A 23,150-nucleotide genomic window follows, 5' to 3' on the forward strand; every position below is an offset into this window, starting at 1 on the left:
AAAAACACTTAAGTATAACTTGTGTTGGGCTGGGGTTGTGGCTCAGTGGTAGAGCACTTGCCTAGCACATGTGAGGCCCTGGGTTCGAGCCTCAACACCACATAAAAAAAAATAAATAAAACAAAAGCATTGTGTCTGGCTACAACAACAACAAAAAAAGTAAAACTTATGTCTCCTAGCAACCACTCTTCTTTCATAATATCAACTCTAAAGCAAGCTCTAGGAGGGCAGTGTTCACTATTGAGCACTGAAACAGCAACAAGGCCAGGTTATGGGCCACCCATAATCCTGGCTATGCTATCTCAGTGCAGCTCAATAAATCTTTGTAAAAGGAATATTTATTGACCATTCCTATTAAAAAAAAAAAAAGCAAGACCCCAAATCAGTCTTAAATTTACGGAATGAAATGATAAATATCAGATTTTTCTATTTTCACAAACAGCTATTTCTAAGAGCAGAACCACACTTTGATGCTAATTCATTCTCTTTTGAGGAGAAAAGGGTAGATATGTTCCATAATGGCATTTCCTTTGGGGCCACAGAGGGCTTCCTTCGCATGAAGTCCTTTGGACACTGATACACCCGGGGTCCCATTAAAGATCTGTCTGTGGAGTATGGATACAGAGAAAACACCACAAAACCTGGTCTACAGGTTCCTTATAATAAGCACCTTGGAGCAGGCCAAGCACCAGATCTTAAGTTAGGAAGAGAGATGTTGAAGCTGATGTCCCTACATGCATCCAGAAAGGAATTTGAAGCCTTGCTCACACCACTGAAGAGCCCTCTGCACATAGTGGGGTCATAGTGGGGCTTGATAAATATTTGTAGAACAAATATTTGTTGACTGAGCCTATATGCGAGTCAGGTCCTGGGTTTGATCCTCAACACCACATACAAATAAATAAATAATAAAATAAAGGTATTTTAAAAAAAGCAAGACTTAAAATTGATCTTAAATTTGTAAAATGAGAGGATAAATATCCAATTTCTTTTTTTTTTAGAAACTGCTATTTCTAAGAGCAGAATCATACTTCAATGCTTCACCTCTTCTTTTCCAACTTTCTAGAAGTTTGTAATATATCTTCACAACCTCTCAAGAGGAGATGAGGGATGTTAACTGCATTCTCTTATGTCCCTTTATCACCTGGGAAGGACCACAGTCATTACTGTTGATACCTAAGACCTACACACATGCTAGATTTTGAGCACCATGGGTCACAAGTCATTCTCTGGGAGATTTAGTGCTATAAAAGTGGTTTAGCCTTACGTGATGTCTGGAGACTCAGGCTCTTCCAACTGCAACTCCTTGCGCATCGTTCCCTCGATCTCTTCAGCCAAGGAGTCCTGAGAAAAGCCAGAAGATACATGAAAAGAGAGCAGCAATTCAAAGGGTCTTTCTCTATAAGAAGCTTGTAGCCAGGGGAGCCATTAAAGGGTAAACTGAGGCATCAGAAACCCATAGACTTTCTGAAACACAACATAAGGTTAAGAGCATTCTCTATGGTCTCTATGGTTAGAGACCCTGGCTATGGTATAACAAAGGCAGGTTCTGAACATGGCTGCACCATCAGGCCCTGAGTATAATGTCTAAAGTGCTGCTGAGTGTCTGAAAGATCCCATGTTCCCTTAGCCAAACCACACAGCTACAACTATGGCCACGAAGAAGAACAGAGAATTGGGAGGGCAGAGGGGAGTGTGTTCAGAACAGTGGGGACAGATGAGTTTGAAAATACCCCCAAGCTTATAAATGGTTAGCTTTGACATCACAGCCCACATGGGCCACACTAAGTTATTGTCCTCCCAGGCCACAGGATCTGCTGCAGCCCCTTGGCTCACCCAGGGTTCTGGTACTGAGGTTGGATGAAGGCCCTCCAACTTTACTTCCTAGGCAGGTACTCCCCCTTTATAGAACAGTCTAGTTCTGCACTAGATAGAGTCTCTATGTAGACCACTGGATTGTGGGCACTATCATCTCTAGGCCTCTGTCCTTAACCTCCCCTGGCCTCCCACAAGGGAAGGCCCTCTCCCCACCAACCCACCCACCTTCTCTATGAAAGGCATGATTCCTGTTCCACTAGGAGCCTTGCATTTGCTCCCAAGCAGACCCCAAACATAAGTTCTTGCTAGTTTTCTGAACAGCTCACTCATTTCTCTTTCTACCTAGGTTGTGAGCTTTGGGATGAGGGAAGAGCCAGTCAACGATGACTTCTCACTTCCCCAGTGGTCCAGGCTCCAAGCTGAGACTCAACAATATAGACTGCCTGATGGAACTCCCTCTCCTATACCACCCACTGCTCCTCGCTATTTGAGGAAGAACCTAACAGAGTCCCTCCTCACAGTGATGTGGCAGATGCCCATGGTGTCACATATGTTCAGAAAAGCAGCTGCTGAGCACCAGGGGAAGACATGGAGGTAGGACAACCTAAGGGGAGGGCTAACTCCACGCTAACCCACAGAACTTTTGGCAGTGATGGAATGTCCTCTATACTGTCAACATGATGGCCACTAGCCTAGCACTTGAAATGTGGCCAGTATGACTGAAGACTGACTTTTTAATTGTACTTAATTTTAATTATTTAAATTGACATAGTCAGGTGTGGCCAGTGCTTCCCAGCGGGCAGTGCACGGAATCTCCTGGGCATCATCTCCTGGGCCCCATGGTCCGCAGGGACACTCCAGTCTGAAGCTGAACCAAGTGTGGAGATGGCAGAGAAGCCAGCAGGAAGCTCCATAAGTAAAGGGCTAGTGAGCTTGTTTTCAATCCTAACTCACAAATAAGCCATTTTACTTCATAATTACCACCCACAGATTGCCATAAGCATAAGCCTTGTTGAAGGGCTTCCCTAGGTGAGTCTGAGGTCTGTTAAGGTGAGGATATTTTTCTTAAGACTTCTATTCACCATGTGGTTTATATCCAGAGTTCTGTGGAAAAGAGAGAAAGAAGGGACCTTTGTATACCCTAAGAAAAATGAGATACCAAACTACTAATTTCAAAACCATGCTGGGGCAAGTCATAAGTGGGCTCCATGACATTTTGGAGCCATGACCCCCTCTAATCTAGCAATCCAGGGAAACCTATGGATGCCTTCTCAGAATACAGTTTTTTTAAAAAAAATAAAATAATTAGGACTATAACGAAGACAAATTATTTACTTATGTATGTATTTGGGTTCAGGAATGATAACTGATTTTGACATGGAGATTATCTAGCATCATTGGTATTTTGAGGCATCTGTGACAACTGGTATTGCTATATAAATACCTATGATTTCTACTGGTCATAGATGGTGTTCACATCACTGTGGCTTGTTGCCTATCTTCATGGAGGAAGGAATTACTGAATACAGTTAGGGATTAATGAAAATAACACATGATTTTCCCTCCAAGTTCACAGGCCTCCTGAATTCCATCTGTGGATCCTAGATTAAGAAATCCTGCCATAAGGCAAACGAACTGGGAACACCATTACACAAACTACTACTCGCTGTTTTATTCTACAATTAGAATGGCAGGGAGCAAAAGAGACAGAGCTGGGCATTCTGCTCCAGAAACAGTCATGGTATGATCTTTAGAACTGTTTTAAATACCTTCAATGCATAACGCACTTTAAAAATAGCCATCTTCAAAAACTGGGCTTGCCAACAACTACAGAAAAAAGCAAACAAAAGCTTTACATCAGCAAATATGAAAGCTGAGACTCCTTCCAGAAGGAAAAAAAATGAAGTATGTGTTTTCAATTCAACTTTTCCCTTACAATGGTTTGGTTTTCAAAGACAGATTTGTCCTTGAGAGCTGGAGAGGCAGTGGAGTGAATCCAGGTACTTACAAAACAAGACAGCCCCAGGAGCTCACTACATCAGACTGAGAAGCCAGGAAAGAAGGAAACCCAGGCAAGAAGCCTGCAGAGCTACACAGGCCAGGGGGAAGCCTCAAGCAGTTACTGCTAGATTGGGAAACTTGGGGGACAAAATATTCTTTGCTTTTATTAATCATCCATCTGCCCCTTAGAAAACCGACTCTTAACATTTTTCTTTTTGGTTTCCCTTACATGTCAATCAAGTTGGTTTTTTTTTTTAATTTTTATTGTTTTTTAGTTGCAGATGAATACAATACCTTTATTTATTTTTATGTGGTACTGAGGATCGAACCCAGTGCCTCACACGTGCCAGGCAAGCGCTTTACCACTGAACCCCAGCCCCAGCCCCTCAATCAAGTTTTTAAGAGAGAAAGGGAGAAAGGGTCTGAGGTTGTGCCTAGCATGTGCGAGGCACTGGGTTTGATTCTCAGAACCACAAATAAATAAATAAATAAATAAATAAATAAATAAATAAATAATCCATCAACAACTAAAAATTATTTAAAAAAAAAGAGAAAGAAAGAAAGGCAGAGAAAGGTCTAGTCTGACTCTAATATGTAAAAGCAAAGAAGAGAGATCAGGATTTAGGAAGAAGACCCAACAGAGCGGGGAATGGCAGGATAGTGTCCTCCAGGGTCAGCAATGGGACAAAAAAGGGAAAAAGCTCAAGAAAAGGGGGACCAAAACCAGAAGGGAATTGGTTTTACAAACTTATATAGTCATCTATTTTTATCTCATTGAGATGAGCTTCTTTCCAAATCTCTTCTCACCTCAGAGAGAATTTGGTATTTCATCAAATCATGAAAATGAAGACTGAATATAAAGAAGTTCTTGATAGTTTGTTCTTTAGGCCTTCTATCCATCAATCATCCATTCATCCATCATCCTTTCATCCATCTATGCTTCCTTCAGCCATCATCTATCCATTCAGCCCACCAGCCAGCCAGCCATCATCCATCTGTCCATCCATCCATCCATTCATCATCTGTCCACCCATCCATTCCACCCACCCACCGTAATTCAGCATCTATTAAGGATCTACAATACTACAACATACAAATTGATGTGTTTGGTACAGAGTATTAAAGAGATTAAGGGAGAGAAGAATATTACTAATAAGACATTCCTCTCCCCTTTCAGGGATTTATACTGATAGAAGACAAAATAAGTAAGCTGATTTCCCTATAACCAAATGCCATGTAGAAATGACCAAACAAGGAGCTTAACCCTAATGCTGTCCAGAGAGATTAACCTCTTGAAAAATCCCCTTCTCTACCACATTCCCCCTAAAGCACCAACATGAAACAAATTAAGTGAGGCTAAAGGAATAAGGTTGTGTGAAAATAGTATGAGAAAAACAACAACAAAACAAGAAAAGTTGTTTAGAGATCACAGACACTGAAAGTCACCAAGAGAACGATTCATAAGTTTACAGAGATCCAACAGAACTGTATGGAACTTTAAGAATTCTGGAATGTACTTTTGGAGCCAAAAGAAATAACACACACTCTAATAAGGTCAGAAAAAAAGTCATGTAGAAAATACATCTAAGTAAATCAAGTTCATAGTAAATTTATGTTTTAATGGCAGGAGTAGGAAAGACAACAGATTTAGAGGGATGGAAAATAAAGCAACAATCTGTCTTATGCAGTTAAGAAGACATCTACTGGCCTCACTTGCCCTTGACTGTGAAATAAGTGGCTAAGTATAAACGCCCAACTCCAGTGCTCACAATATCAGGCACCATGGCCATCCTACCCGACAAGCCTCCCTGTGGGTGGGAAGAGGGGTGCTGGGAAGAAAGCACCAGCTCACCATGGGAAACAGGCCCAGCGAGTGGTAGCGCTGGGACGTGGCATTGGGCATGGTTTTGTTCCTGAGGTTCTTCAGCTCTTCCTGTGCTTTGTGAAGCATCCCCATGCACTCTGCGTACTTGTCCTCCAGCTCACGCAGCTAGAGAAGACCAAGAAAGATGCAGAGGGTCAGGACCTCATGAGTAGTTGGGCGCATGCCCCCCACAAGAGCCAGAAACACACATGCAATCTAACCAGGCCTCCAGTGTGGAACAGCTGCCCTGCTGGCAAAATAGCAAAAACTCTCAAGATTGGTTTTTCTTTAACTTTTACTTAGAGTGAATCTACAGTCTCAAAAATCTCCTAAAATACCAACAACGAGCAATGCAGATAAAACAACCTTAAATTAACAGAAAAGCAAACCAGCATACCCTGCTTCAAGGCATATCCTTGAACAGGCTCCTCTCAAGCCATATGTTGCATGGTTTACACTGGTGAGCATTTACAGAGCCAAGATTTAGCAGGGGCCAGGCCCTGGGCTGGTGTGGAACATGGCCTCCCTGTGTTCACAACCAGCTACAGGGGCAGCAGGCACAGAACCGAGGTGAAAGCTATATTAAAGTCAATATAAAAACAGTTGTTCCTCAGCAACTTAGTGAGATCCAGTCTCAAAATGAAAAGTAAAAAGGGCTGGGGATGTGGCTCAGTGGTTAAGCACTTCTGGGTTCGACCCCTAGTACAAACAACAACACCAACAATAAAAACAGTTGTTACCATGGACATGAACAAAGCCTGTCAAGTTCTACCTTCACTGGAACCAAAAGCCCTCAAGAGGTAAGGGAGACACACCCACCTCGGCCGTGAGCTGCCGCTGGGCATCCTTGGCATCTCCCAGGTGTTGGACGAGTTCCTCATTTTCCACTGCACACTAAAACACAGCAAAGACACGTAAGTAGACACCAGATAAGCCCAACTCTTCCCCTCATTACCTGATCCATTAGGACCCCATCCCCTTTCTACAATGAAATGTGTTATCTCAAACTGGAGTAAAATTTTGTCTTATATAATTTTGATGGTCTTACAGTCCAATTTCCACTCCCTACCTCCAATGTAAAGGCTGCTTTCTAGAAGCCAGTCTCTCTCCTTCCTTCCCTCTTTCTTCTTTTTCTCTCTCTGCTTCTTTCTTTCCCCTTTTCATTTTTCCAAAATTATTTAGCCTCTCACAGCAAAGGTTTCATATGGGAAACAAAAACTGTTTTTTGCCATTTCACTTAATCCTCAAGGGGCTACTTGTACTGTACAACATACTTGGTGCACTGAGTCCAAACAAATACTAGGCAGGTGATTAAATTAAAGTTCAGAACTTCACATCAACAGCACCTTTTTATTATATTTTATTTTCTAAATAATGTCCTCCTGTGGGATTTCTCATTGGCCAAACTCCCACAAGGACAGTCATAACTGCATTGTAAATTATCTAAGTTGAGTTCATTGAAAAATAAGAATTGAAATCCATTTAATTACAATAAGTGAGGAATGGATACACAACAAGTAATGTCTACAATAGTCCACCCTTTGACTACCCAACATCATCTATATAACTCTTCATGACCATAGAGCGAACTCCCATCCTTACCCCCAAAGCTCATCAAAGTACTGAATCTACCTCAAAGTGGAGACCTCTGGATGAAGAGCATTGTGCTTCATCAGGTCTCAATTTAGATTCTAGGGAACTGGTAACTTAGACACTTTCAAATACATGCCCCGAGCACATAATATAAAAGTACTGAGAAATAATAATAATAATAATAATAATAATAATAATAATAATAATACCACCTCCCATTAAGGAAAGAAGAGGAAGGAAAACATAGAGTGGCAGAAGTAGAAGAAAGTAGAATTGGGCAGGAAGAGAAAAATTTCTTGTTTTGTAAGTACAGTAACTCTCATTACCCTGGCCTCTGGCCTCTGGAGGAATGTTACTTCTCTAATTAATTAGTATGGTCACATCTAGGAATGTCACACTCAGAGGAGGATGTACTCATGGAAGGCTGCTCCACTCTAGTAACCCAATTCCTGCTGATGTAAATTTGGGTGCTGGGATTGCACTGAGGACAGGCTATTGTCAAGCATAATTACTGTAGCCAGTATATTAGCTTCTAATGAATTCCTGCAGCACCTTTTTTGATGAATTATATTAATCTGTAGATTGTTTTCAGGAGGTAAGAGGTTATGAAAAGACCCTTTGCCAACTCAGGGCCACAAGACATTTTATTACTGAATCCACTAAGCTTTTTCTCCAAAGGGGCAGCACACACTCTTCTAGAGTGATAGCCCCTTCCCATCTTGGCACAACCACTGTGGTGTTAGCCAGAGTGACAGAAGCCTTACAGCTTTTGCCTTTTTCTGCAAGTCGACAATCTGTGACAGCAGGTGTGTGATCTCCTCTTGCTGGCGGGCAGCATCTTCAGTCTTCTTGGCCAGCTCCTCTGAGATGCTGGCAATCTGCACGTTGGCATCCCCTTTGACAAAGAAATGACAAAGAGTAAGAGAGAAAACTACACACACAGACCAGAGAGAGTGGTTTCCTGGTGGTTCACACATGAAAACCCATCTTTATGGGGAGGAGTACAGAGGGTACATGATGAAGGGATGCATAGTGACTGTGTTCTTCCATGGTGAAGCAAAGTGGCTTCTCAGGACTCAGTCAGTCATGAGAAGGAACATGATCTTCCCATGGGCTGTCATCCTGGGCTCAGTGCAAGGGCCTAACCCCACTGATCAAGTCTGTCTCCTCAGAGCCAATCAGGCAGGCACTGGGAGTCAGCCAGGAGGAGACACCCCAAACATGGTACATCTGGCCAAATCTCAACATTCCACACATGAATGGATCCATGTCACCAACAGGAAGCCCTGCTACATGCACCTTGTTCTAGAAATCCCAGTTGCTGATGCATACTACAATTCCCTTTGGTTTTCATTCCTATTCAGACATAACCCATTTTATAAGACTTAAACATGGGGTATTGTTCATTTGCTTAGTATTTTGATGAAATACAAAAGATTCTATTTGCCCTTTTATCTTACCTTGCAAACTTACAATGGAGAAAATGGTAGGGAGGTACTTATTTGCAAAACTGAGAACTCGGGCCTCAATTTTCACAAATCAAATCACTAAAAAGCAGTTTTCTTCATATTCTCAAGCCAGATTTCTGTATCTGAGCCAAACTTTGGCATTTAATAATTCTAATATTCCAGCAGAAAGCCAAAATTAAATATCCCTTTCAGAAGAAACTGAGATAATATATGGTTAATGGCCTAGAACCCAATTCACAAATGGGGAGGGGGTGCCATACAAGGTCAGGTCTCGTTTCACTGATTTCAGGCTGGCAGGGAGCCTGCTCTTCATCAAGGACGATACAAAGCCATTGGGTCATGACAATGGGAGATACAAGGAAGTAGAAGCTGGGGTGGGGGTTGGGAGCGAGTGGGCAGGGGACATACTCAGCTCCTTCACACAGTCGTTGACCAGCTGCTGCTCCTTCTCTTCGTAGGTGATGGTTTCTGTCTTTAGCTGGCAGGCCTGTAGAAAAGGCTCAGGTCAGGGCCCAGCACTCACACTGCACTGTGACTTGCCATGCGCGTGAGGGCGAGGCATGGAGCAGGGGCAAACCCGAGTCTGGGAAGTGCTGGTCAGTATCTCTTCACCTGTCATTAGTTAGGCCCTCAAGTACAAAACATTTCCTACTTAGTTAAGGGGACACTCTCAAAGCAGAAAATTGAAAAACACACACCACTAGATGGCGCTACACAAAGCCAGCACTCAAAGGCCACACAGCAAGCTCTGTAAGATTCTGCAGGAGGGTCTGCCTGTTCATTTGTCTGTCCAGCTCATAGATACAGACACTGCTGTGGCTCTCACAGTGCCTAAGACCCTGCCCTGCCTATGGCAGGCATTCTAAGGAAAACCACAGGACTAGGGCTGTAGCTCAGAAGTAGAGTGGTTGCTTAACATGCATAAAGCCCTGGGTCCAATCTCCAGTACCATTGGAAAAATAAAAAAAGCCAGGTGTGGAGATCCTAAGGACAAGGATAAGCACACATCATATGAAGCTAATGTACACTCTATCACTACTCTGTGCCAGGCACTGAACTATGAGGTTCTGAGTTGGAGTTAAACCTGCTGTGTTCAGCATATGGTCCAATACAGAAAATTTAGAGACCCAAGAGCCGTCCCAGGACCCTGGTCAGCTTCCTCCAGGAAGAGATCTGAAGGCCCAGTGAAAATGATGCAGTTTGAGAAAAGGTGTCTCAGAGCCCTGTGATGATCCTGGCTGTGGAGAGATAGATACTACATTTCTGAGAACAAAGGCAGGACAGTGAGAATCTATAGATGGGATCAGATTCCCTCACTGACTTTAGGTAAGATTCTGACAGAGGGTGGGATTGCTGCGTACTCAGAACTGGGGCATCTCCCAAGGGCTGGAATGGCAGTGCTAGACTCAGAATGGGAAACACTGGGCCTGTAACTGGCTAAGCCACTGGCTGGCAGAGCACAATGGGGCAACCTTGGCCACTCAGGGTTGTTTTCATTAGGAAGTGAAGAGCTGGAAGAGGTGAAGTCTACAAGAATAGGTCTTGCAGAAAAGCATCTTGTTAGGTTCTTTCCAATGCGCAGCAATTTCAAGGTGACAGACAGTCTGCCCCACTGAAGGGGCTCAAGGGAGTCTAGGGCCAGCTTAGGTGGGCATACAGCCTGAACCTGACATCATCCCTCTGGCTAAAGAACACAAACCCACTGCCAATTAAGACAAACAGTACTAAATTTTTATGCATCCATGTTTTTAGAGAAGGGCAGTAGGTGAAGAGGAAAAGTATGGGCTGAGAGTCACATAAATGTCCAAATCTTGACTTTGTCACTTACTACAGACTGTGGGACCCCGAGATATCAAAACACTTAGCAGCCTGGAGCCTGGTTTTCTCACTATAAATGAGAATCAAAGTAAGCAACTTGCAGCCTTGTTGTAGAAGATTAAAAATTATAATAATAACATACCAAAGTGCCAGGGTAGTACCTTGCCAGTAAAGGGAACTCCCTAAAGCAGAGTTTCCAAGTTGCCTCAGCTCAACCTTTTTAAGTCAACTGTTCAAGGGACATGTCTCCAGGCTCTGGAGGTACTGTTTCTTTGGAGCCAATCTGACTACAGTAACATGAAAACTGGCTTCACCCCCACTCTCAGTCGTTTCCTACACATTGAGACCAGAGCTGAAGAACACCGTGGAAAGACCCTATGGTGAAGGAGGAGAGATCTGCACGTCTTCTCAGTCCACATGCTGCAGGATTCAGCACCTGGGAAGGCAGTGTCCAGTGCAGGGGTGAGGCCTGTCTGCTGAGTATGCCCAGCAAGCCCAGGCTCCGTGGTTCTGCCAGAGATGGTGGCCTCTGAGGACAGCACTGTAACTGTGGCTATTCTCGCCAAATACAACAAACAGGGCCACCACCCTTCCAGTGGGTGACAAGGACAGGGAGGGAGTGCACTTCACCTCGGATCGAAGTACGACGTTCTCCTCTTCTAGGTCCTTCAGCTTCTTTTGAAGAGAATCCAAATGAAAGTAATTCTGGACTGAGGAGGATGATTCATTCCTCTTCAGCCTGGGAGAGAAAGTATGCTTACCATCTGGGGAGGTGATGTCTCCTCCACTACCTAGCCAGCCCACCTGGAGACCCAGAAGGGCTGCCTCAAAGAAAGTTTGTGAGACTTGCAATTAGACTGCTCCCTAATGCCCAGGAAAATAGCACCCCAGTGTACACCCCTCTGTCCACAATTTGCAGTTGCTACATTACCTCAGAATTCAGAGGGATGGGATCTACACAAAGCCAACACAATTCTGGAAAGCCAACACAATTATTTGATATTTAGGATGCACTTCTATGTTCTAAGAACTGCTTTAAGTATTTTGCATGTATTAACTTGATGCTAGAACTCTATGACTTAACTGCTATTAGTAGCTCCATTTTACTAATGAGGTAACAGCACAAAAATTAAGTAACCTGGCCAGGAGCATGCAGGTTAAGTCGCAGACCTAAGATTGAATTCAGGCCATCAGGCTCTAGAGTTCCACACGGGGCTCTGCTGACTTTCAGAACAGCCCCCACACCTTCTGTCCCAAGGACCTGCCATGGCACCTCCAGCTTCAGAACCCTGTGTTCCTTTAACAGCAAAGCCCACCTTTTTTTTTTTTTAACTTGTTAATACGCCAGGGCAAATCAACTGACCTGACAAGTAAGCAATAAGACCCAGTAAGAGGAAAATTTAAAACCTGCCCTTTTATGTCCCACAAAAATAGTACAAATCAATCCATCTGAGGCACTTAGAGATGCTTATTCTGGGGAAGGCTGACCTGTGCTGCTGGTGGAGGTGACACTGCCTAGGTGACTCCAATGACATCAACAGCAGCCTGTGCCCTGGCCTCCAGAAACACAGCCCCCAGGTGACTTACGGGGTTGAGCAGACAGACTCTGGCTCGCTCTCCTCTGCAGCACTGGTGTAGAATTGGAGCAGCTCATCCTTTATGGACAGCTCATGACGGAGCTGAGAAACCTGCAAAAACAATAGCCAGGCCCACCTTTTGCTTTCTAAGAGGTGATAATGTCCTCCTTGTACTCAAATACTTACTACTTAGAGACAAACTTCCCGTTGAAAATGAAAAGACACTAATCAGTTATGTGCTACTCAACAAAACAGGGGTTTCTAAGAGTTGAGTCTGATCCCACTTAAGAAAAACAGAATCCATTGCTTGAAGGCAGAAATCTCCTTCTCTAAATTAATAATTTTAATTTTGGTATAGAAAATGGACACGAAGGCTCTAGAATGATGATGGAGGACATGAGATTACTTCTGGGCTTTGGAAGTAGTTAGATGACCAGCTGGACACACTACCAAATGAAAGAAGAGGCCTTTCACTTCTGCTGGAACCAAATCAAACTCAGAACAGGATCATGGAGATGCCAGCTCTGGTGGACTGCCGTAAGCAGCTAGTCCACCCTACCTGGAAGCCCACACAGCCCCACCTGGTGACTGATACACTTTCATGGGGCTCCTGGCCACTCTCGGTCAGTCCTTGCTCAACAATCACTAGACAGAAATTTCAGATACAGGAGGAAAAGAGCAACTATCAAGAACTGATCACACAACTACTGCTATGGTGGTTTTGCAAATCATGGAGATTTATTTCAGGTTTTAAAGTAAAAAAAAACTTTTGCTATAAAACTCTTCATTTGCCCTTCCAATATTTAGTACTGATGAACATGAAATCAGTACTAAAAAGAGTAGTGCAACTCTGTTTTCTTTCTTATTTAGAACTTGATGTGAGGTCTATGGTTAAGTCCAATTTCCGACCCAACACAAGGAGTGAATTGTTTCTTCCGAGGAGAAGCCAATTTATTATATACACAAAGGCTTCAACACCTAGACTGATCATTCAATGATGTGCTAAAGAGGAACATGCTATACTTTGTAAATTCAAAGCTTTTCCAAGGCAGGGGGACAAAACATTTCCAATCCCAGAGAATAGGATATTCTTGTATGTGGTAAGGAATTCCATGAAAGAATGGTAATTTGATTTATTGGTTCCTGAGTGGCATGTTCCTCTGCCCAGAAGGAGTGAGGTGGCTACTAGGGAGGATGAGGGCAGAAGGATCACAAGTTCAAGCCCAGCCTGGTCAACTTAATGAGACTCTGTCTCAAAATTTAAAAAATAAATAAAAAGGTCTGGGGATATAGATCAGTGTTAGAGTACCCCTGGGTTCAATCCCTCGTTTCAACAACAACAACAACAACAACAACAACAACAACAAAATTGCAGTCTGAAAACTATAGAAGCAGCCTAAATGTCCATCAATAAATGGACAAGGAATGATTTTTTAAAACGTGGTATATTTATACTGTGGAGTTTTATTCAGCTATGAAGAGTAAAGAAAATATTTCATTTGCAGGAAAATGAATGGAACTAGAGAACATGAAAAGTGAAATAAGCCAAACTCAGAAGGCCAAGGGCTTTATGTTTTCTTTCATATGTGGAAGCTAGAGAGGAAAAAAGAAAAGAAAGTGGATAGAAATCTCACATAAATCTAAGGAAGATCAGTAGAGGAAAGGGTAAGGGACCAAGGGGAAGAAGGAGAAAAGGGGAAAGGGAAATACTGGAAAATGATATTGTCCAAATTATAGTGTTATACTGTTTGCATCTAAGAATGTGTTAACAAAAAAATACCACCATTAAGTATAAATATAATGTACCAATTAAAAAATGAAAAATTGTAAGAAGGGTCCCAGGCTAATGCCCACACTTTCTTCATGGTCACCTAAGAGAAGGGAGGACTTCTGGTCACGATGCTAGGGGCAGGGAAGACAGGGGCCGACTTTATTTCTCCTAGAACACAACAGTATTCTACTTCACCATCTTTAAAGATAGCCTGGGATTAAATCTTTTCATATAGTATGACAACTCAACTTCATCTTATTAAAATTGCCATTAAACCCAGGTTGGGAATCGTTTCAGTGAGAAGAAAATTTGATTACATCTTAGGGACATGGGTAAGGATGCACACTCCCAATAAGGAAGTTTCTGATAGAAAAATAAGAGAGAAGCTTCCTGTCAAAAAAAAAAAAAAAACTGTCAAAATTTCACAGTCAAAATTCACTGTGGAAATAGGGTGACAGGAAACAAGGGCCTGACTCTCAGCTTCCTACTCCTGTTCCAGAAGCTCTGGCTGACTCCATTGCTTCCTTCCTCCTGGCCACACCACATGGCTTCAGAAAACAGGTGTGGATCCTTCTCATCCTCTTAGGATAAGTCTGATAAGTCAAAACATTTCATGCCCTTCCTGTAGCCATTGACAGTCACCAGCCAAGATGGGCATCATGAAAATAACAGGGTTTTTTCCATGAAAACAATAGGCTAATTTTTTTTTCCTATACATATGATATTACATTACAAGGATGAATGCCAGTCACCACCCTCCCCTGCAGCAGGAGGTGGCCTTCTCTGGCCCAGCCACCTTCTGCTCACTTGCTGTTGTGTTGGCCTGTATGTGCTTCTGCACACTATTACCTAATGGGGTAAACACACTGCTACCAGGGATTGAACCCAGGTGTGCATGGTGGTGGGAGCTGTCACAGCTTCACACGTGCACACAACACAGCAACAAGATTTGTTCAGTATCACTCCCCAGGATTTCCCCATTCCTGTTCCCTACCCCTGGTCCCTTTTCTCTACTCTTTCCTTCATGAGATCTTCCAACCTTTCTTTCCCTTTTTCCTCCTAGATTCCACATAAGAGAGAGAACATACAACCCTTGGCTTCAAATATAATTGTTTAAGTTTCTACCACTGCTACTGTCACCATAATGACCCAACCATATGATCTATTAGAAACAAGAGTTTTAAAATAATTAACCTGAGCATTGACATTGAAAAAAAGAAAAAATTCAATCTTTGTCAAAATATAACAAACATTAAACTCGGAATCAGTAAAATAAGATAAAAGAAAATGGATTAAAAAAATTCAATATGAACCTGGATATTTAAAAAAAAACATAATTTTTAAATTCCTAACCATACTGATTGAAGAGGAGGACAAAAATTGTTAGTATCAGGAATAAAAGAAGAGGCACCTTCAATGCCCCCCTACATATTAACAAGGAAATGATATAATACTATATAACTCTTGATCCCCAAATTTGACAATTTATGTAAAACAGATAAATTCCTGGAAGTAGATTTTCTATTAGTTATTTGAAATGAAATGGAAACTTGAACTGGCAACTCTTCTTCCTAGGCCTAATAATTGGTATTATAGTTATGTGGTCACAAATCATGTGCCACCATGTATTGCCTGTGTCTAATTTTTAAATTAATTTCTTATTTTGAATAAATAATGTGTGAAGTTTTGTATATATATATATATATATATATATATATATATATATATATACACACACACACACACACACACACACACACACATATGTGTAAAGACAATGTAATCTATTTGGTTTAATATGTATGAAAAGTACACATGGGGTTTGGACAAACAGCTCACAAACAAAATATTGATGGGCTCTTGGTTTTCAAACATAATACTGAAAGAGGAAATAAAAGCATGGGAGAGATGAAAGGAGAATGCACCAGAGTGCACACACAAACTTCTCTCTCGTTATCTCTACCAAATGAACCAGAAGAGGAGATAATTTAGCCCCTACATTTAACCATCATGGGCAATGTTAACTTGAGCAGTCTGTGAGTATTATAAAATATGTTTCCAGTAAATGGAGTTGATATGACCTTGGCAGAGTTACTTAACAATTTTCTACCCCTTTTCACCCAAGAAACTGGATCCCCTTGATTCCTCAAATCCTTCTCAGAAGTTTTAAGAGATTTTTGAACCTTGAAAAATATTTGTAATTAAATATAGCAAACATATCAATGTTACAAAAAGGACTAAGAGTATGGAATAAATTTTGATGGGGAGTTTTGTTACCACCTACTCTGCTGGCCCTTCATATGAATTAGATTAATAGATAGACAGATGATAGACACTGTCATTTTAGAAAAAAATGCTCAACTCTATGGATATATTTTAAAATAGTAATTCTATGTATTTATTTATTTGTTTGTTTGTTGTAGTTGGACACAATTCCTTTACTCCATTTGTTTATTTTTATGTGGTGCTGAGGATTGAACCCAGGGCCCCGTGCATGCTAGTTGAGCTCTCTACCGCTGAGCTACGATCCCAGTCCCTAAAATAGTAATTTTTTAAAAACATTTTTTAGCAATATATAGACATAATATAATTATTTTGTTTAGTTTTTTAATGTGGTGTTGAAGATTGAACCCAATGCCTCACATGTGCAAGGCAAGCACTATGCCACTGAGCCACAACCCCAGCCCCATAAATAGTAATTCTTATAATTTTTATAAAAAAGATAAAGCCGTAGGCTAAAGGGCAGTAATTAATTTAAAACATATTTTTTAATATAAGAAAAGAATGGATAGCATAAATTAGTTCATTCACATACTCTTTGTTTCATAGCCTTTTGTAAAATTCAATACTCAATACAAGATTCAGTCTAATTTCATTTAGATCTATATCTATGGAGATTATAATCCAAAGGGAAGTATGAAAATTATCATTTACAGGAGACAGAAAAATCTTTTGAGGGACTGTTTTTTGGCATTTCCTGATAAAACACTTGTACAAACAACTCCTTAGGAGTCTTAAGTTTTGTTGAAACAGCCTCAAATTCAAAATCTGCCAACCTGCAGGTCGTGAGCTTTTTGGGAGAGCATGGGAGAATAGTTGGAGGGAGTTGAAATTACTCAGGAAAACACACTTGCTAATGGCAGGCTGGGGGCCAGTGTTCCTGAGAAATTAAACTCAGAGTTTAATGCACTGTCTTCATTTATATTACTGCCTCCAGTTTTTTGTAGCTTAATCAAAGCAGATCTATGATTCTGCGGGCCCCTCACATTGAGCACTTGCTGTGAGTGGTGTGTTCTTGAAGGGTTTTTGGGAAATGAAGCAATATTTCCAACAGTGGTGAAAAAAAAAAGGTCAAGAAGGCCTGGGTAGTAAAAGAGAAAACTTTAATTTCTTTTTCTTGGGTCTTAGGCAATCTAAGATTGAGTTTCTTATCTTGCTGTGGTGAAGAAAGTTGGCATCTGTATTTTGAACACAGGTTGAGAGAAAAACAGTAGGACTCTCAGAAAGTGCTCCCCAATCACGTTGTACTATGTATCTACCTATATATTTATCTCTGGGTTTCTTATTTACTATTTTCTTATTCCACAACTATGTCTTTAAATATCAAACGTTTTTATTTTGCTACCAAAACATGTAGTGGAGGATCTTTTTAGTTTTGCTACAAAAAGATACAGCAGGGACTTGGGTTATGGCTTAGTTGTAGAGCACTTGCCTAGCATGTGTGAGGCCCTGGGTTTGATTTTCAGCACTGCATATAAATGAAGATTCATTGACAACTAAAAAAATATATGTATCCTCCTAAATTTAGAAGCTAAAATGCATTTGCTCCTCTTTGGATCTATGACACAAAGCATGCTCTGTAACTTGGGTAACTGTGCTTGACCTCCAACTGGATTATAAACAACTTCCCTGGCAGACCCTTTCAATTTAGTTAGAGTCCCTGACAAATACAGCATTCTCCAAAACCTATAGAACAACAGCTCTGTGTTTTTAGAAAAAATCAAGGTAAACAAGATTCATTGGTTTTATGACTGTGTCAAACTTTAAAGAATGTGCACTGGATTTATTTACTCATGGAGTTCTCAAAACCTCAAATAGGGAATGAGGGAAGTGATGAGCTCTCTGATTCCTAGCTCACACTCTTAGTGACTTTGACCTGGAGCAAATTATTTAATCTTTCCAAGGATTAATTTACTTATCTGTAAAATGTAGATACAAACACTTAAACCACAGAATTGGTCAGTGGATTAAATAAGATTAAAATATCTAAAATAGTAAGATTTTTTCCATTTGTTTTGAGATGCATTTTGTATTACTATGCTGTCATATAATTTAGATTATGTCTTTGGCATACTGAAAATGTATTATCCTCTACTGTTCATTGATTTTTCTATTGGAATTTTATAGATCATTAAATGGCCCTGCACTAATGATGCCAATGTGTTTTAAAATATTGAAAGGTAAACCAATGCTTCTTACATACAGTGCATGCCCTTCCTGAGAAATTAAATTCCTTTAGAGGCATTGTCCTTTGTTCTCATATTACAGTGAGTTGAGTTGCCTGACTTGCTACTCAAGAGCCATCAGGATATCAGAGCTCTGACTTCCCTGTCATGTACTTTACATCTTGTCACATCACCCATTTTCTTTGGAGTGCAATAAAAATAGTGACAGAAGTCACTACCTTGGTGATAGTTCAAGTGTTAGTTTCAGCCCATGAAAAACTCAAAGTAAATCATACCATTTTTGGCTATTCAGAACCTTTCTAGCCCATTTCATAAGAGATCTCATTTCAGAGAGATAAGGGAGATTTTAAATTCTTAATATAGGACTTTGTAAGCATGCCCTTTGGAAATAAGAGAGAATCATGACTGTAGGTAAGAAACGTACTGACAAACTGTGGTTTAACTCATCATTTTTTTCAAAAGTAGGCATGATGTTTTTAAAGTTACTCTAGGCTAATTTCAAAAGCTGACAGCATGTAAGTCTCATTCTTATTTTGTGTGACAGACTTATTAGGTATGGAACCTAAGAGTTAAATAGTATTTGCTGTTTTCTTTTAGGTTTATATGATATCAAAGGTTTTTAGCCCCATTTCCATGTGGTATAAACAAGCTATTGTCAAAGTTTTCAGGGAAGGTATAGGAGTATAGAATAATGATTATCACTTTTCAATACTTTGCTTATGTAAGACACAGTGCACTGAGTGTACACCATGTACCCAGCTCCAAAAAAACATAGAGGGCCTCCGTCCTCAAAAGTGTACTGTCTAATACTTGGAGGTGCAAATGATGAAAGACAAAATTTATGGCAATAGGTAAAGCAAGTGTACACTGCAGATGCTAAAGGAGCTCAGAGAAGAAGAGAAGCTAATGGGTTATGGACAGGTAAGATGGCTTTTTTTGAAAGAAAAGAACTTGATCAGGAAATTTAAATACAGTAGGATTGGCCAAGAAGATGAGGAAAGGGACTTATGGAAGTAGGAAAGGAATGGCAAAGAGTAGAGTGAATGAAGGACCTGTAAAATGATTGTTGTGAGTGAAGTGAATTAATTAAATAATCATTTTGGACAAGCAGTTTGGATCAAGTGTAAGTCAAAACTCTGAATCTCTAATTTGACCTTGATGGATGTAACATAGATTCTTTAGGTAAGAAGGGGCAGTAGGAAAACATATCCACAGGAAAAAAAAGTTTACTAGTTTTACTCAGGATGGGTTAGAAATGAAGAACTTAGGGGTTGATCATGGGATGATCTAAGATGGTTACTGAAGACATAAAAATCATAAAAAGGGTGGAGAAGAGATGATCACAGAAATATTAAGAGGAAGAAGGACAATACATGGTAAATATTCTCAATTATTAAGGTAATTAATCAATGAGGGAAATATTGCAATAATTATGGGCTTTATAATTTAGAGTTTGAATCCCCTCTGGATTCTTGCCAACAGTAACATCAGGAAAATTATTACATTATTTGTACTTAAGTTTCCCCAAACCTAAAATGAAAATAAAGTTGTTTATGTGAGGACTGAACAAGCTAACACATAAAATTCCCAACAAATGCCTGGTATTTAATAGGTACTCAAAAATATTATCTCCTATCTCACTAAGTTAAAAGTAAAACATCCTATAATAGGGAGCTTGAAAAAACAAAATGGAAATCAACTTCAATCTTAGTGGCTAGAAATGCAATTAGCTAGTTACTATGGTAACTTGAACCATAGTAAGAACTTGATAAATACTAGTTGTTATTACTGTTGTTGTTACTGTTAGAGGTGTTGGAAAAAATGGTAGAATGAATTCTGGAGAGAAAAAAGTCATAGTCATGAAATGAACAAGAAAAGTTAAAGTACAAGGTTATCCCTGGTGTATTATGTTGCAATAAATTAAGATAAGAACTGCAAAGTGATTCCAAAAAATTAGATTTAGTCAGTAACCAAAGTGACTGGCTTTTTCAATTCTCATTTCTGGTCAGGACTCACTCTTAATTTAGGAGGGAGTAGGTAAGTAATGCTAGGTAATGCTCATTTAACCACTTGAGCTGTTAAAAATGTATGACTTGTCCACTGTCACCAAAAATACTCCTTATGGGATAATAGTCCTTCCATGGAAGGAACAGAAAACCAAGGTCCTTAAAATAAATGTAACTAGCAATCTATTTTAACATCGGTGAAAATAGGAAACTAGAATGTTCTCTCGGATAAGTAGATGCTGATCCATAATGGGTTTGGGGGTGGGGAGCATGGGAAGAATGGAGAAACTTTAGCCAGGGTATGCTTCCCACTGGCTACTCAAGGAAATTTCTAGGGTGCAGTGATGAGCATGTTTGCACAAACATTGGCTTCTCAAAGATTGTACCACATGGTGCAATACTTTAAAATATTTGTTTGTGTCAATCAGGATTTCATTGTAGCCTCTTCTTTCTTTCCCTTCCTCTTTCTTTTCAAGGTGCTAAACACATGTATTTTGTGTTAGGACAGCCTGAGTTCAATCTTGCGTCCATCTACTGAGTAAATAGTAGTATAAAATTTGTAGTATATTTTAAGTCTCAGTCTCCTTAAAAAGAAGGGTAAACTTAGTTCTTTTGTGTGAAAATTAAATGTGATCACAAATGCAAAGTGATTGGCATACTATTTGACATGATGATACATTTAGGTCAAGTTGGTTGCACTGAAAACTGGCAAACCAGGCAGATCAGCAGTGGAGAACTGCAGGAACTGCTAGGTGCAGCTGTCAGATGATCTCCAGGGAACTGTTGGAAGCAGCTGGCTACTGATCCCAGGAAGGCAACATGAGAGTTGCTACCACTAGGAAATGAGAGTTCTTGACATTCAATCTCAGGGCTATTAACACTAAGATATGAGATCCATCAGTTAGTCCTCAGACCTCAGAGATGGGAGAAGTGATTTGCCTCTTTGTGACTTCTCTTCAAAGCAGGCCCTCAGATGATTGGTAAGGGAGATGTTTAAGGGGCACAGATCATGGAGAGATGTACAGATAAGATCCCCTAAACCAAGAGAGGCCTTTTCCATGGGGTGATGAGTTGGGTTTGGGATATTGTCTGTTTTCTCCCAGGATTTGGGGGGGAGGAGCAGTCTAAATCTGGAAACAAGACCCAATAGATGGACGCTTGTGAGCCCTCAGTCCTGGCAAACCCAGTTCTCCCATCTTGGTTCTTACTGCATGGAGGTGCACAGACAACATGGCAGAAGGCAGCAACTGGAGAAGATTTTTTCCCTACCAAACTTCCTTTATTCCCAGTGACAGTCAAACAAGGTACAGCTTCCCACCCAGGATTGAACATTGTGACCCTCCCCTCTCAGTACCTCCTGCAGCCCCTTTTTTTCTGACAACCCACAGGAACTGTCCTATGTGAGGAAGAACCTTTGGCCCTTCCAGCACAGAATGAAGCAAAGGTGAGATCTTGCCTGAGAGGCAGCCACCCCAGAGGTCACCAGCCACCACGACTGTCCTCAAGGCCTCTTCTTCTTTTGGTTGCTCAATGACATGCACTTCCTCTTTTGAGGCTGTGAGGTTCAAACCAGCTCCAGATCCACAACTTGCCCTCTGGTGGCCTGGATCGGAGACCCAGAGCAGGGCATCTTTTCCATATTGCATGAGCATCCAGTGAGAGCGCTCTTCATGGACATGGCACCTGAAGGAGGGTGGCAGCTGAGGCATCCTCTCTGGGGAGGTCAGGCCTGGAATGCTTGATCTTCTGAGCACAGGATTTCCATTCTAGGAGTCTGGCTCTGCGACAGTCCCCAGGGCAGCAGGCAGTGCTTGGAGCTAAGGAGGAAATCCAGGCTTTGGAGGTCATCATCAACACTGCAGCCATTGGCTGTCTTATGTGGCCACCCAAAAGAAGTGGCTTTTCTGAGACCCACTATGCCTTTGTTTCCCAGGTTTATAGAGGAGGATCTGTGGTTCTGGGGAGGATGGTTGGAGTGGATGTCCCCCAATGAGGAAGACCAGTGATGGCCTTTGAGGATAGCAGTGTCCTTCGAACCCAGTGGCCCTGCTCCTCTTCACAACATGGAAAGCCACCTCTGTGGACCAGTCCTCCATGCTGTCCCCTTGATCAGTGTGATGTTTCTGCTTCTCTGCACCTTGCTTGGCAGCTGCCACAGAAGATTTTTTGTCCAGTTGAAACATACCATGAACTTGAGGCACCTGCAAAGGTGCTTCTTCACAAGATAAAGGAGGATATGGGCACTGGCCAACTCTTCTTCATGCATGAAATGGGCCATAGGGACTGGGACAATCATATTTCAGTGGGAAGTGGAGCTGTCACTCTTCTTATTCTCAGAGAGACACACTGAGTGTCTGCTGGCCACCCTCCTGGGCTTCCTTTCTGCTTGATATCCTCAGCCCTTCCATGGTTCTCATGTCTCCTTCCTTTTTTTTCCATCCTACATCCTGTATCCTGGAACAGACTCACTCAGGGAGCCATCACAGACAGGATAATGATAACATCCTCTGGGCCACATGAGTAAGGTCCTGTGCCTTCCTCATCTACCTGCTATCCCTTGCTCCCCTTGCTCCCCTCTCCACCTGTGGTAACTCCCTTTCTGTATACTTGTGTCCCTTTGTCTCCTAGTCTGCCATGTATTGCTCTGTGCCTTTGTGTCTGTTCTGAAACCCTGGTAAACCTGATGTCCCTACCTCCTTTGTTCTACCTGGTGCCCCTTTCTCCTTGTCTAACTTTTGTTTCTCCCCAACCCCTGTTTTTTCTGGTG

The 23,150-nt window shown here is 41.3% G+C and overlaps 1 protein-coding gene across 1 annotated transcript in view; it reads right to left on the bottom strand.

Annotated features, from left to right (window-relative positions):
- LOC144251333 (trafficking kinesin-binding protein 1-like) overlaps positions 1-23,150 on the bottom strand; it is a 46,385-nt gene that overhangs the window by 22,484 nt on the left and 751 nt on the right. The window contains 7 exon segments of the mRNA XM_077794334.1: positions 1,268-1,344; positions 5,672-5,809; positions 6,503-6,577; positions 8,041-8,171; positions 9,154-9,232; positions 11,194-11,302; positions 12,151-12,251. Coding sequence (XP_077650460.1) covers positions 1,268-1,344; positions 5,672-5,809; positions 6,503-6,577; positions 8,041-8,171; positions 9,154-9,232; positions 11,194-11,302; positions 12,151-12,251 — 710 coding nt within the window.

Source organism: Urocitellus parryii, assembly GCF_045843805.1.
Source record: "Urocitellus parryii isolate mUroPar1 chromosome 13 unlocalized genomic scaffold, mUroPar1.hap1 SUPER_13_unloc_11, whole genome shotgun sequence".
In the NCBI taxonomy this organism is placed as follows: domain Eukaryota; kingdom Metazoa; phylum Chordata; class Mammalia; order Rodentia; family Sciuridae; genus Urocitellus; species Urocitellus parryii.